General features: G+C 32.4%; 1 protein-coding gene across 1 annotated transcript in view; it reads right to left on the bottom strand.

Moving 5' to 3' along the window:
- LOC110018463 (cytoplasmic tRNA 2-thiolation protein 1-like) overlaps positions 1 to 10,850 on the bottom strand; it is a 36,587-nt gene extending 25,737 nt beyond the window's left edge. The window contains exons 1-2 of the mRNA XM_020715783.1: positions 10,580 to 10,850; positions 7,379 to 7,493 (exon numbers count right to left, since the gene is read on the bottom strand). Of these exons, the coding sequence (XP_020571442.1) occupies positions 7,379 to 7,493; positions 10,580 to 10,690 (226 nt within the window). The 5' untranslated portion in view covers positions 10,691 to 10,850. The remainder of the gene's footprint in view (positions 1 to 7,378; positions 7,494 to 10,579) is intronic.
- Between the last annotated feature and the right edge of the window lie 3,747 nt (positions 10,851 to 14,597).

Below are 14,597 nucleotides of genomic sequence, written 5' to 3'. Positions count from 1 at the left end.
TCAATACAGCTTTCAATGCTATCACTTCACTCATAAACGCTTCAATTTGTATGCCTTGGCCACCCATTCATGTTTCCTTCCTTTCATGGTGATATTTATGAACAAGCATTTTTTATTAAGTGACACAAAAACTATTTATGAACTAACATCTATGGAGCTCGGTGGTTTATCTTTTATTGATGATTGCACTCATGAATCATGGATTTTTTTATTTAAAGCTAATGGCAATATAAGAACTGCTTTTCCAAACTTTTGCAATATGATAAAAAATTAAATCAGTCTTGGCGTTTGGAGAGTCAAATCCAGCCATGTTAATGTTTATTTTGATCAACTTCCCACATATTATAGTTACCAATAAAAGTACTAGGGTTTAAAAGTTTTACACAATCCAAATATTTTTTTCTCACATTTTAACACCCCAAGAAACCTTGTTCCCAAATTATTTAAAGTATTGTCTTCATTCATATACATTCCTAAAACATAGAAAAACATGATCATTAAGAAATTAAATACGTCTTAATTGGCTATTCTCACAAAGAACAAAGTTAAAAATTGTCATCCTTTGATATTTACCTTGAGGATGTCATTTTCAATAAAAAGGATCATTATTTTATTACTACTTACCTTGAGAAATAAATATCATTCACAAAGGAATTTTTTTATCTAAATTGTCCATCCTTATGCCTAATCCCAACAAACAATTATATTCCACAACCAGCAACTTATATCCAAACTAACCTTTTACTAGAATATCTTCCCACTTTATAATTTTACACAAGAAATACATCCCAATTTGTGCAGATCAAATCAACTGAATTCATTGAGAAAGCAGTAAGAGAATTTTTAATAAACATCCTTTATATTAATTTTCTTATATATAATTTTTTCTCATAATCTCCAACCTTTCCTTAATAGCTTGCCTACTATTTTTATCAATAAAAACTTTTAAATAACGAAAATTGAAATGTGCTATGAGCTAATAAAAAAGAAGTCGAACAATAAAATGTGGAAAGTGATAAAGTTACTAAAAGGAAGAAAAACTAGTGAGATATTGATGGGAAATATAAATTTGATGATTCCCTAGAAAAGAATAAAGCCAAACTAATCATCAAAAATTGCAAATGAGATTGGCATTCTTAGGACACAGACTCAAGTTGCTAAAAAGAACGCCGTAAGAGTTCCCTCATCTTTAGCAACTAAGAGGAACCAAAAAAAATCAATGTGGACACTTCTTCTTGGATAATGACCTAGAAGAGCAATCATACAAGATTTAGCTCAAACACAACACAAAAAAATATACAACAGAAACAACAACAATAAGCCTTTATCCCACTAAGTGGGGTTGGCTACAGGAATAGCGTCCTATTGAGTGTCATAGCGTCCTATTGAGTGTCATATTTTCATTTAAATCTAATAAATTAAGACCATTTTTATACAATTTGCCCAAGTCTTTCTAAGTCTACCTCTTCCTTTTTTAACATAAGTTGAATCTAAAACATCTACTCTCCTAGTTGGATCATCAGATGGTCGACGTTAATGTGACCAAACCATCTAAAATGACTCTCTCTAATTTTGTGTGCCACTGGAGCTACACCAACCCTATCACGGATACATTCATTTCGCATTTTGTCTACAAGTGTAAAGCCACTCATTCAACTAAGCATTCTCGTCTCGGCAACACTTAGCTTAATTTTATGCTTCTCTTTTAAAGGCCAACAAAGGCCAACATTCAATCTGTGTCATAGAGCATTGCAAGTCTCACCACCATCTTATAAAATTTTCCTTTCAATCTAAGCGGTACTTTTCTATCACACAATAGGCCCGAAGCATTCCTCCAATGCAACCAACCAACTTGATTTCTACTAATAACATCCCCATTTATATCACAATCACTTTGAACAATAGACCTGATATATCTAAAGCGTTCACACATTTTAATAATTTCATCACCGATAGTTACAACTTTGTAACTAGAGCTACTACTACTAAAAACACATTTCATGTATTCAGTTTTAGTTCTACTCAAATGAAGGCCTTTAGACTCCAATGTATATCTCCATAATTCAATTTTTTCTTGAGCTCTTTCTCTAATCTTATCCATAAGAAGGATATCATCAAAGAAAAGCATATAACAAGGTACATCCTCCTATAAATGTCTAGTAAGAGCATCCATAACTAAAGTAAAAAGATATGGGCCTAAAGTTGATCCCTGATGTAATCCAACTGAAATATGAAATTATTTAGTCAATCCTCCTTCTGTTTGAACACAAGTAATAGCTCAAGTATACATATCATTAATGAATTGAATATAAGTCATATTAACGCCTTTCTTCTCTAGAACTCTCCAAAGGATATTTCTTAGTACCTTATCATAAGCTTTTTCTAAATCAATAAAAATCGTATGTAGATCCTCCTTATTCTCTATGAACTTCTCCATCAAACCTCTCAAAAAATATATAGCTTTCATAGTAGACCTATGCGGCATAAATTCAAACTGATTATGAGAAATTATTGTATAACGTCTTAACCTATGTTCAATTGCCCTCTCCCATAATTTTAAAGTATGAAATATCAGCTTAATTCCACTATAATTTGTACACTCTTTTACATCTCCTTTATTCTTAAAAAAAAAAGTATGCAAGTTAAAAAAGGCAAACAGGCTGAAGCAATCTCTAAGAGGATGGTTCTAAATGTTTACCAATGTAATGATCAATATGGCATACAAAAAAAGTATATAATAGACTATGAGTAAAACACGTGATTTTAAGTAGAGTCTTAACACTTAGTTTATGTTGGAGATATTATCATAATAGACTGTGACTTGGAAAGAATGGAGAGTTTGAAAAAAAAAGTGCTCTAGGAATTTGAATTCTGGAGTATTTTATTGCATTAAAATTACACACTCTCGATATGGAATATTGATATAACAAAAATAATCGTAACACATCTATTATATTAGACAGGTAAATTGTGATGCAAGCCCATTGAGAACAAAAAAACTCCATATTAGAGACTAGTAGGAAGATTTGCTCACTTATTATATAGAAGATCTACCACTATCTACTCGTTTGTGCAAAAAAGTCAATTCGAGTATAATCTTAAAAAATCGCATCTTAGAGCATTGTATAGATTTCTATAATGATTGAAGGGAATTTAGGTAAAAGAAATATTTTTTTTTAAAAAAAAAGGAAAAGATCTAACTTACAAAAATGCACATTATGTGAGTCATAAGGTTGATAGGTTAACTAAAAAAAAAAAAAGGAAAAGATCTAACTTACAAAAACGCACATTATGTGAGTCATAAGGTTGATAGGTTAACTTTAAGACATTGCACACTATTAGGAAATAAGCTTGTGAATTAAAAAAGAAACAATAAAATATGGCAATAAAATTCTCCATAGAAGCTAAATTTAGATCTGTGGCATTAAAATTTGTGAATTGCTCGTTAAAAATTATCCTGGGAAATTTAAAGGTCAAATATACAAGTCCTATTAAATTTTACTTTGATAAAAAATTAGCATCGATATTCACAAAATCTCGTACACTTAATAAAAAAGAAGCTTAATGGTGATTTATCTTATACTCTGTTTGTAAGCACAAGCGAGCAATTTACTGATATTCTCACTAGAAGGTTATCAGTGGCAACCTTATAGAAATTATCAAAAAAACTTAGAATGAATAAGATCCATACATTAGCTAGAGGTAGAGTGGGAATTGGGAAATGCCTAAATAATTTTCACAAGCTAGCGCCGCATACACACCAAGACTTCTTCCATTTTCCTTAATTTTTTATTGTCGTCTCAATGTTCGCAATATCTTGATTGTTTACTCATTGTGGTTTGTTTCATTCTCTAATTTAATATTTTCCGTGTTAGATTCTTTTATAAAATTATATAAATTGTGTACAAGTTGAAATGAAATGCACTCACATATTTCTTGGCAGATAATACCTCACAAATTGATGCATTATGTTGGATATTTAACTAAACCAATCATTTATCGAGGCCTGCAGGAAGATTAGAGTCATTTGATTTTTTTTTTTAACATATGGTTGAAAAAATGCTTCCATTAAAGAACATCTTAAATGCAAAGACAAATGGAAGAGAAATAAGCTTCCTTTGAAAAACAACTTGAAAGCATTGACACTCAATTTAGTTTGGTTTGTGCACTAAATAAAGGAATTCTTTAAAATTGGAAGTACACTTAGGTTCTCACTGGGCCAACTACAGTTATTTGGAAGAAGCAATCGTGAAGCTACTGCAGAAGAACTGTTATTCAAAAAATTGTTATGACTATTACCATTTTTTTTTTTTTTAAAAATTCAAGATTACAACTTAGTCAGATCATGTTACAAAAATCAGCTTCCCAATGAAACTTTTGAAAAAAAAAAACAAGCAAAATACAGCTTTTTCAGACACCACAAAATACATAGCGACACTACACCACCACCACACCACTGCCCCAAAAGTGTCCTTAAAGTTGCCAACATTTAGCATGTCACAATACAAATTTTTCTTCTTCTTTTTTATTCTTTGTTATTTTTTGCATGCATGTCTCAGTACAATTGAATTTAAATCAAAAGATGGTAAGCATGCTGGGAGGCTAGCTCAATACAAGTGAATGTTAGATCAAAGCCGCCCCATACTCAATACATACCATAGCTTTCTTCTCTCCCTAGTCATAATAGCTTCTTTTAGGCCCTCTCTCAAAATTAAATGTACAAATTTGGATACTATGAATCGATAGCATAACCCAACTATAAATCTTTCTTTATGCCCACTCTCACAATTTAATGTACAATATTAGGATACCTTATGGATATAATATAAAAGTTATTACTGTAAAAAATTATTTTGAACTCCGAAAAAAAAAAAAGATTTCTAAAGAGTTCTAAAAAAATATTTTTTTTTCTGGGATTGGATCATTGGAAAAGAAAAAGTTCGAGTTAACATAAATTTAGAGGAAACAAGTAATGTTAAGGATCCATTTGGGCAATTGTAGTTTTTTATAAAGGTGATTATAAATTTGTCGTACAAAAAAGCTTTTTTGAAAAAATATATTAGGGCATTACAAATATATATTTTTTCATAAAAAAATCAAAAAACATTTTTTAATTGCCATTTACCAAACTTTAGCAAATTTGGTTACAAAGCATCTTCCTACCACAAAACATTTTTGAAAGCAATAAGAAAATATTAACCAAATAGAACCAGAATTGTCTGAATAAGCAAAAGAGCAAAAAAGATGTCCCAAACAGACCCCAAGTCCACATCTGTAAAAATTTAAATAGATAGTAAAATGGCAACATAAAAAGGGACAAAAGAGATTAATGTAACACACTTTGGAAAGAGAAAAAAATCAAGAAATAATGTTTTGCTTGAGTATTACATATAAGACCTAGAGTATTACAAATAAAACCAAAGAGAGATAAAATAAACATCATCAATCTGCAAAAAAAGCATTTCAACAAGACAAATACAATTTGAGGAAAAAAAACATGAGAAACACAATGACATGCACACTTTTTTTTTCTTGAAGCTTGATATTCATTTCAGTAATCCATACATCCAAACTTCCCATAAAATCCAACAATATGCCACATTAATACTTCATCTATTCATAACAAATGCCAATAAGCATACATATCTTAGGGATACTATATTTTAGTCATCAAAAGGGAAAGTAAGCATACATAATAGAGGGCATCTCCATATAACTACTTGAGTGACTGAAAAGATAAATACTAGACTAACAACTATAGTACCATCTACATCACGTTCTCTCTTCCGTTTTTTCTTTTTTATTTTATTTTATATGCTAGCATTAATTCTCATAGATAATGCAATTCCTAAGAGCATGTGAACTAGCATTGCTGCGACATATCACGGATTTATCAAGTCCTATCATAATCAACTTCTTAAGATCAACCTTAATCCTAATAATAAATAAAAGGGGCATTTACATACATACCATAAAATTCTCGTTCTTTACATATCCAACACCTAAACTTTCAAATTTACATCAATAACACTCAGCTCTTTAAATTACATAAAAATGCCAATATTACTAATATTTTACAAAAAATGCACTTTTGTCATGCATAGGTTTATGACACCAAAGTGCTAAAAGCCTAAATATAAAACTTTCGGTGTTAGATATGCGCTATGCATGTAAATTTTCCTAAATAAAAACCAAGCCCAAATGATGGATGCTTGGAGAACACTTACGAGAGATGAATTAATCATTTATCCTACTTATGTCGTCTCCATGACATCCCATTTACAGTTCAAGCACTACCCTAAGCATCCTCTCTCCAAATATCCATATGAAAGATAAATATACTGCAATCAACAACTAAAACATCAAACTCCTGGTAAATAATTTGTAGGACTATTACTACACAGGCAACAAACCATAAGTTCATAGCTTCAAACAAAAAGAATAAAATGTGCACATCTTTTAATTTCGTACAAATCTAAAAATAAAACAATATGTAACAAAAAATGCGTTAGTTTCAGCAAAATATGTTATAATTTTTTTTTGCATATAATCTACTTTTTTCAGGTTGTTGCTTCCACTGTTCAATGGCATTCATTCAACTCAAAAACTTTATTAGCGATAGCTATGAATCTTCTAATACAATCAAGCACTGTGCCTCCCGTTCAATAACACCAGTAAAATACATATCAAATGTAAATGAATGTTTAATTCTAGCTAACATTTGTGTGTGTTGGAGGCCTGATTGCACGGATAAAATTACTTCTGGTGTAATATCATCATATCTACTACAGCTCAAAATCTTCAAATTTGTTGTTAATGTGACTGTATTATTACTTCTGCTGGACTGTATTATTCAGATCTTTTTGGCTCTTCACGCTAAAAAGACAGCGTCACATGCTGGACTGTATTATTCAGATCTTTTTGGCTCTTCCATTGCTTATACTTGAATAAAAACTATAAGGGGCATTTACATACATATATTTAGACGAAAAAAAGTCATAACCAAATTCTAACACGTAAGTTTTGTTTTTTACATTTATACCACCAATCACCTAAATCTTTCATATCACATAAAAATACAATCATTTAAACATTTAAAAAAGAAAAGCACCTTTTTTATGCATAGGTAAGGTGGTATGTATGTAAAAATTGAAGTTCAGGTGTTAGATATGTCAATAGATAGGAATTGAGTGGTATGTTTGTAAATCTTCCAAAATATATTTAGACGAAAAAAAGTCATAACCAAATAAATTTGAAAATACATCAACTTTATGAACTTTGATTCCACTACTGCATTACAAATGCGGTAACTGATTATAAAAATAAAAAGGGAAATATAAACGATATTTTCATCTGCATTCTATCATCAGGATCTCACCTTTACCGCCAGAAGCAGCAACTGCAATCCGCTCACCAGCCTTGAACAAATGATTTTCCATGATAACTCGATGAATCTCCTCCTCGAATGCAGCATAAAAGCACTCTCTACAAATCTAAGAATAAAAATTTGCAGAACTTAAAACCTGTTTGCAGGAGTATGCATAAAGTTCTGAAACTTACAAATGTATAGAACAGGCTGCAAAACAAACAATAAGCACAACCTTAACACCAGAATCTCATATCAGGAATGCTTCTAAGCAAACAAATTAAGTTTTCATATGAAGCAAACTCAATGCTTAGCAGGTAAATTTTTATAGGAAGTTGGGTAGAATTCTAAAACCATAATGATGATCAGTACAATCATAACAGCGACAATTTCAGCATAAACTGTTTTGATCGAAAAACAATATCTTGCACCTTTACAGATTACAAGTTCATTAAAATTGTCTATTGGGATATCATATACACTAACTAACTTTATGAGGAAAAAATAGAACTACATAATATTGTCAGGAAATCTTCTTGAATTGTGCCTTTTCCGTATCATACTATGAGTAAATCTATCCTTCAAAAGGTGGCGTGAAATCCACAAAACAAAAATGAAAATCTTGCAAACATTGGAAGTAACACCTTGCATGACAAGTTGATTAATGCAAACATACAGAGAGAGAAAAAGATCCAACAACATTTATCACAGAAACTAATCCTGCACATTTAAAAGGCAAACTAAGCACCTAACTTTATGAGGATGATGCTAAAACTTAGACGGAATGATTCATACAAGAGAACGAACGCTTAAATTAGCACTTTTAGAAATAGAAAGAAGAAGAAGCAGAAATCGGGAAAGTGAGAGAGGCAAAGTGAGCCAGAGTGTGTGTGAGAGAGAGAGAGAGAGACAAGAGAGGAATTGAATGTCTTGAGCATGCTTTGGAGAGAATTTCTTCCTTGAAAAATAATTATATTGATCAGTAATTCATTTAAATTCTCTTAAAAGCATCCTCTATTTTGAAATGAATTTTATATGATATTAAATAAGAAAAGAAATAATCTAAGTGCAATTAACATAAGTAAATCAATGATCAGACATAAAAGGCAATTCTTTTATGCAATAAACATCCACATAAAGCAGCATTTGGTTATAACTTTATAGCATGAATTACCCTACTATGTCAAGGGCTGACATGTCCAAAAATGGCAGATCCAAATTACACAAGTGATAACATGTTAGATGACTATGTTCTACATCAAGTTCCCCAGGGAGCAAAGAACCCTTCAAAAATGTTACAAAAAACATTACCGTCACTATGATTACAATGCACGGACAAAGTAAATCCACATTTTAAAGAAATAAAATAACTACCAGATTGCCACAAAATAGTTCCTAGAACCCTAAATCCTAACGCCAGGCCAGAAAAGAGTGAAAATGAAGATGATTGACAACAATGTGTTCAATCCAAGCACGAAGAAGTTGTTTTCCATTCAATGTCATTAATGCAACTTTCTTGTCATTGCAGTCTTTTATTGCATCAAAAACTTCAATAATGGCTTTAATTGAAATACTTTTTACGCCGCCTAGCTTTTTCAAGCACTCGTTCATTGGCGGGGGATCATGTTGTTCCAGTGACAGATTTAATCTTGCCAAATTCTCATTCTGTTTTTTCAGAGGTTTATGCAAAGCATCCATTGCAGCTTGTTTCTTTATATGCCGTGAACCCTTCCTCATATCTCCATTAGACCGTTTGGACCCACTTCTATAAGTTGATGTAAGTTGAGTTGATTGGTAACCATCATCACCAGCATAGGCAAAGGATACAGCACCATCAAATGAATCAATGAAACAGACACCATGGGCTGACATGAAGTCATCTCCTGTAGACTCAACCTCTTCGACATCCAATGTGTCATTTTTTATCTTGTTTATGAGCAAAAGCTGACTTTTTGAATGACTTCATGTACTGGCGAACATGTCGTCAATGCAATTTTTTTCAAATAGGTCGTATTGGTGAAACAGGCTCCTCCGAAAGCGAGCTATATTGGGGGGGTTCTCCTATAGAAAATAGTTAGCCATGTGAGAGCTTTCATATCTACCTTATGTCAAGTAATAATTATAAGATAGCAGGCCTGAATACATTCATACCTTTATTACTTCATCCCATATTTCATCAGCTGTGACCAGAATGTGCAATTGTTCATCTCAACTCCAACCACTTTTGTTAGATAACTGGTACAACATCCGAAAGTCAGTCTTCATGTTATCGAATCTCATAGTAGTAACTGCTTCTGTACATGTTATGCCTAATCTTTGGTTATGCGTACAAACAACCTCACACCGCATATCCCTCTTAAGTACACAATTTAACATGTTCCCGTGGAGAAATTGTTCCATAAGTAATTCCCAAATATAACATTATGTTCCTCGGGCCACTTAGTTGTCCTGTTAGAGCTACTTAATCCGCCTACATGGATAGGCAAATCTTCCTTAGCAATAAATTGTGAACTGGAACCAACACGACATACAGACTACCCTTTCCATAATTTCTTCATATCTGCCATTTAGTTTGTCGATGCACACCGTAAAGGACACAAAAAAGAAGAGACCAGATATCGAGGATTAGTTATCTTGGAAACAATAACAGCCAAGAAATTGATGCTCCGTGAATAATTGCCTCACATAATGATTCGTGAAATAAGTGTCTAACATAAGAAAATAATTGAATCATTAAAAATTTTTACCACTTCCTTTGGAAAAAAGTCTTCTTAGCATATTCGTTTGATCCACGTGGTAAGTTGTTCACATTTGTGGATTCCTGATCAAATCTACATGTCATAAAAGTAGAGATTGTTTCATGAGTTTGTTCCCCTGAATTTCTCTTGCGAATTGATTTTCTCCTGTGTGACATCATGCTCGTTTCTTCAGAATCAAAACTGAATTTACAAGGTCCAAACTGAAGTCTCAGAGCTTGTTGCAGCCTCTGAATTACTCCTACCCAGCCACTCAAAATTTGAAGCTAACTACGTTTCCGTATAACACTTTCGTTCCTTGCTTACTTCAACAAATACAATACTACTAAAATTCAAACCTAAAGCATAACCTGTTTAAATAAACGCATATTTTCAACATTTCTTGCATTTCTACGACTGGGGTTTCATCATAGTGTTAACAAGCTTCATTATTTCCATATAGTTTATACAAACACACCTGTTCTAGGGTTTTAGGCCTTCTGAGGACGGGTCTCCTCTGACTGCAGATTGAGCACAGGCGACTCGCAGCTTTTCTGCCCTCTTCCATGGTGGTGAGCATACCAATCATTTCTCCACAGCTTTGACCTAAAATCGCCAGTCTTACGAACCTCTCTTCGTCTTTGGAGACTGGTGGTTCCGCCACGAGCAACCGTCGCGATGTCCCCTGTCGTCGAGGTTTCCGGTTTCCGTAAAAATGGGGTGGATGGGGCGTTTAGGGTAGAAGGAGAGTATTTTTAAAATTATATTTGCTTAAAAAGTTAATATTAATAAACACTTAGGATTGATTAAATGGAATTTATCATTTTTAATTATTTTAATGAACTCTTAATAAATTTTATTTAAAATATTAATTTATATTAATTATGATCCTTAGCATGATTATAATTGATAAAAAAATTTATTAAATAATTTTGATGATCAGTCAATCAAATTAAATACATAAAAATTAATTAAAAATAAATATAAATTTTTTTTAATGTTTTCTCTGAATTGGAATTTCTGTTTCATTGGCTTATTAAATTATTAATTGATGTTTAAATGAGATGTTTAATTAGTATAATTATGATTTAATAAAATTAATAAAAATTTATACAATAACAACAACAATAATAAGTTTTTCTCTCATCAAGGGTCTATTTGAGGTAACTGCAACTTAATAAGAAGTTGTTGTGGATAACTTAATTGTATGTTTGTTTTTTGTAGTTTGAAAACAACCGGTTGTAGTTGTTTCTGAACAAATGACAAATTTGCCCCTGTATAGTGATATTATTTGCAATATAATTGTTCATACAAGTGCATTATATACTTTAAAAACAAATATCCAATGCAGAATATTACAAAATAAAGATAGACAATTCACTTAACAGCGAGTAACATGACTGCCAAAATTAAGAAAATGACTATTAAAATAATAATTAATAATACGATAATAATATTTTAAAATGTAAACTGCGTATGTCGCGAGCTAAGCCGTCCTCCAGGAATATTCTCTATGGTCGATCACTATCAGCGGTGAAATCTTCTAGTCTATTTATCCACTGAAAATAGTCATAGTTTTTTGTAAGTCTCCGTGGGCACCTGCAAAATTGTCTCTCGAAACTATGTGATTAAGGTGAAGTTAGCTGAGAACTGTAATGTCTGCATTAACAGTGCAATCCTTTGGAGATACCGGAAATCCTTGAGCTTATCTTTCCCGAAGACTTAAAAAATTAATAACATAAGTAATTCATTAAAATTTATTTAGTTGTGAGGTCTTAAAAAACTAAGAAATATAAACAAATGACTGTCACTACAAGAAGACTTAAAAAATTAATAACATAAGTAATTCATTAAAATTTATTTAGTTGTGAGGTCTTCAAGAACTAAGAATTATAAACAAATGAATTTGTCACTAAAAGAAGACGACCAAGAAGATGACATACCTGATAAAAAATGATCTTTGTTTTTTTTAACTCACATAATATTAAGCTCGTATATGTCACATTTACATATCACAAAAAGGTCATCCAAAAGAACCTAAAAAACCTTAGCACCGAAAATATGAGAGGAACTTGGATATCTTCTTTAGGATTTCACATGTGACACCAATCAATAGTGACATATAGGTCATCCAAAAGAACCCATAAGGTCAAACGTCTCATCATAGACCTCTGAAATCAACAAAAAGAAAAAAAAGAAATGCAAAAGAAAAAAAAAACATACGTAAATTGCGTAAAAAACTAAAATAAGAAATATTGAATGTAGAAGGAACAGAAATAAACATAAACTGTATAATATTGATACAGTAAACAATAAATATCTTCAACAATCATTACAATTTAAAAAAATAAATAACAATATTTCCTTCAATCACCTTCAAACTATCACATTTGTAATTCGTTCCCTTAGCTCTGTCATCTAGCTTGCGCCTTCCTCATTTTTAGTGCAGGTCTCCGGAGCATCATATTTGGCCTATGACAAAGATTGTCCAAGCTGGTACGTATAAGTCTTAGTAGGGACATGTGCAAGATCCTCATTAGTCCTATGAAAGCCGATGTCATTATGGGAAAGATGTCGTTGAATATAATTATGAAAAGTCATCGTGACAATCACAATCTGCACCTACTTGAAAAACAGGTAAGATGACATATTGCGAAGTCAAACTCATTTCTTCTTACAAACACCAAAAGTCCTCTCAATGACAACGCGTAAAGAGAATCGTCTTTTATTGTTGAACATTTCTTTCATGCCTCACATAACACTGTTGGTTCGCTCAAACTCAGGTATATCATATCTCATCTCAGGATAAGGCTTAAAATACCCTCAAAGGATACCCAGAATCAAACAAATAGTATTTACCTGATGTGAATTGAATGATTAGTGTTGAAGGAAAAAAACTAAGAGAGTAGCTCAGTTTCAAGCGAATTTGTGGGTGAATGTGAGAAGTTTTGTTTGTTATTATGAGTTGTATATTTAAAAATTTAACTGTCATGTGCACTATCCTCTCTACCGGGCATGATAAAAGTGAAGCATATGTTGAAGTCGCATATTGTCATGACATTCTGCATCGAGGACCCACAACGACTGGTAAATACAATAGTCTATTTATTTAGAACAGACACATCAACATATGTTCCATCAATTACTCAAATATAGTTTTAGAAAGATAACAAAGGGTTACGTAATTATGATATTTATATGAAAAATTGAATGTAATAAATTAAAAAAATTACCTTAAAATATGACATAGACCGTGCATCATGTGAAATCTCTATAGGGGTCCATTCGAATGTAGAATTTGTTGGCATCATGACTTGTGAAAAAAGTGACATGTGTATTCAACCATATTGAGAAGTATCTGTTAAGGAAGGTGGAGACTCGGTCCATTCCTTAAATTGACGACTTCGACACTTATGGAAATTATTTAAGTTTATTATATATTTTTGTTACCTGCTATAGCTTGATGCTTCCCTGTTTTTATTTAAAACAGTTGTCTTCTATTGACATGAAGAATTAAGGAAAGCTTAATTAATTAATTAAGCTTTGCCAAATTAATCTCCCGCTCCTCCTGTTGCTATAGAGAAAAAGGCAATGAATTTGATAGCTTGCCTTAATGGGCTTTACATGGGTCATTAAAGCATGATTCCATGTTTTCTCTATGGAATCACTAAATTAAGGGTTACCAAAGTAAGCTGGATATTGGGAAGCTTTAAAAGGGGCTCACGATTACATGGAAGTGGATTACTCTCCAAACAACTTTCTCTCCTTGGATTATACTTTATCGTGAGACTGAAATAAAGGAATTACAAGGAAGCTCTTCTTTAAAGTTGTCTTTCTTCTTCTCGGTGTGCCTCTCGGTTTAGAGAGAGAGAGAAGGTGAGGAGGGAGAGAGAGAGAGATAATTCTTTCTTGTAAGTCGACGTGGTCAACAGTGTAATCCTCCAAGCTAATAAAATCCTCTACAGCTCCGTGGACGTAGGCAATTTGTCGAACCACGTAAATCTAATATCGCCTTTTATGGTGTAATTTTTCTAGATCTGTTTTTCGCTTTATTGCCGTTGTTTTTTTCACAACAACTGGTATCAGTGCCTTGGTTCGAGGCTGAAAGAAAACGATGGGTGGAGACGGAGTGATGGCATCGAGGATCGAGAAGTTCAAAGACACAAATTTTAGTAACTGGAGGATGCAGATAGAGGACTACCTCTATGGGAAGAAACTTCATCTGTCGTTGTTGGGAAAGAAGCCAAAAAAGATGGACGAGGCGGAATGGAATATGTTGGATCAACAGGTTCTGGGGGTTGTTCGATTAACTCTGTCAAGATCCATTGCCCATAACGTCATCAAGGAGAGGACTACGACAGATCTCATGACAGCTTTATCAGGCATGTATGAAAAGCCATCAGCGAACAACAAGATACACCTGATGAAAAAGTTATTCAACCTAAAAATGGCGGAAGGTGTTTCTATTGCTCAACACCTGAATGAGCTCAATAATA

This window comes from Phalaenopsis equestris, unplaced genomic scaffold (assembly GCF_001263595.1).
Source record: "Phalaenopsis equestris unplaced genomic scaffold, ASM126359v1 Scaffold000022, whole genome shotgun sequence".
Lineage (NCBI taxonomy): Eukaryota > Viridiplantae > Streptophyta > Magnoliopsida > Asparagales > Orchidaceae > Phalaenopsis > Phalaenopsis equestris.
This window is presented reverse-complemented; position numbering and strand designations above follow the sequence as displayed.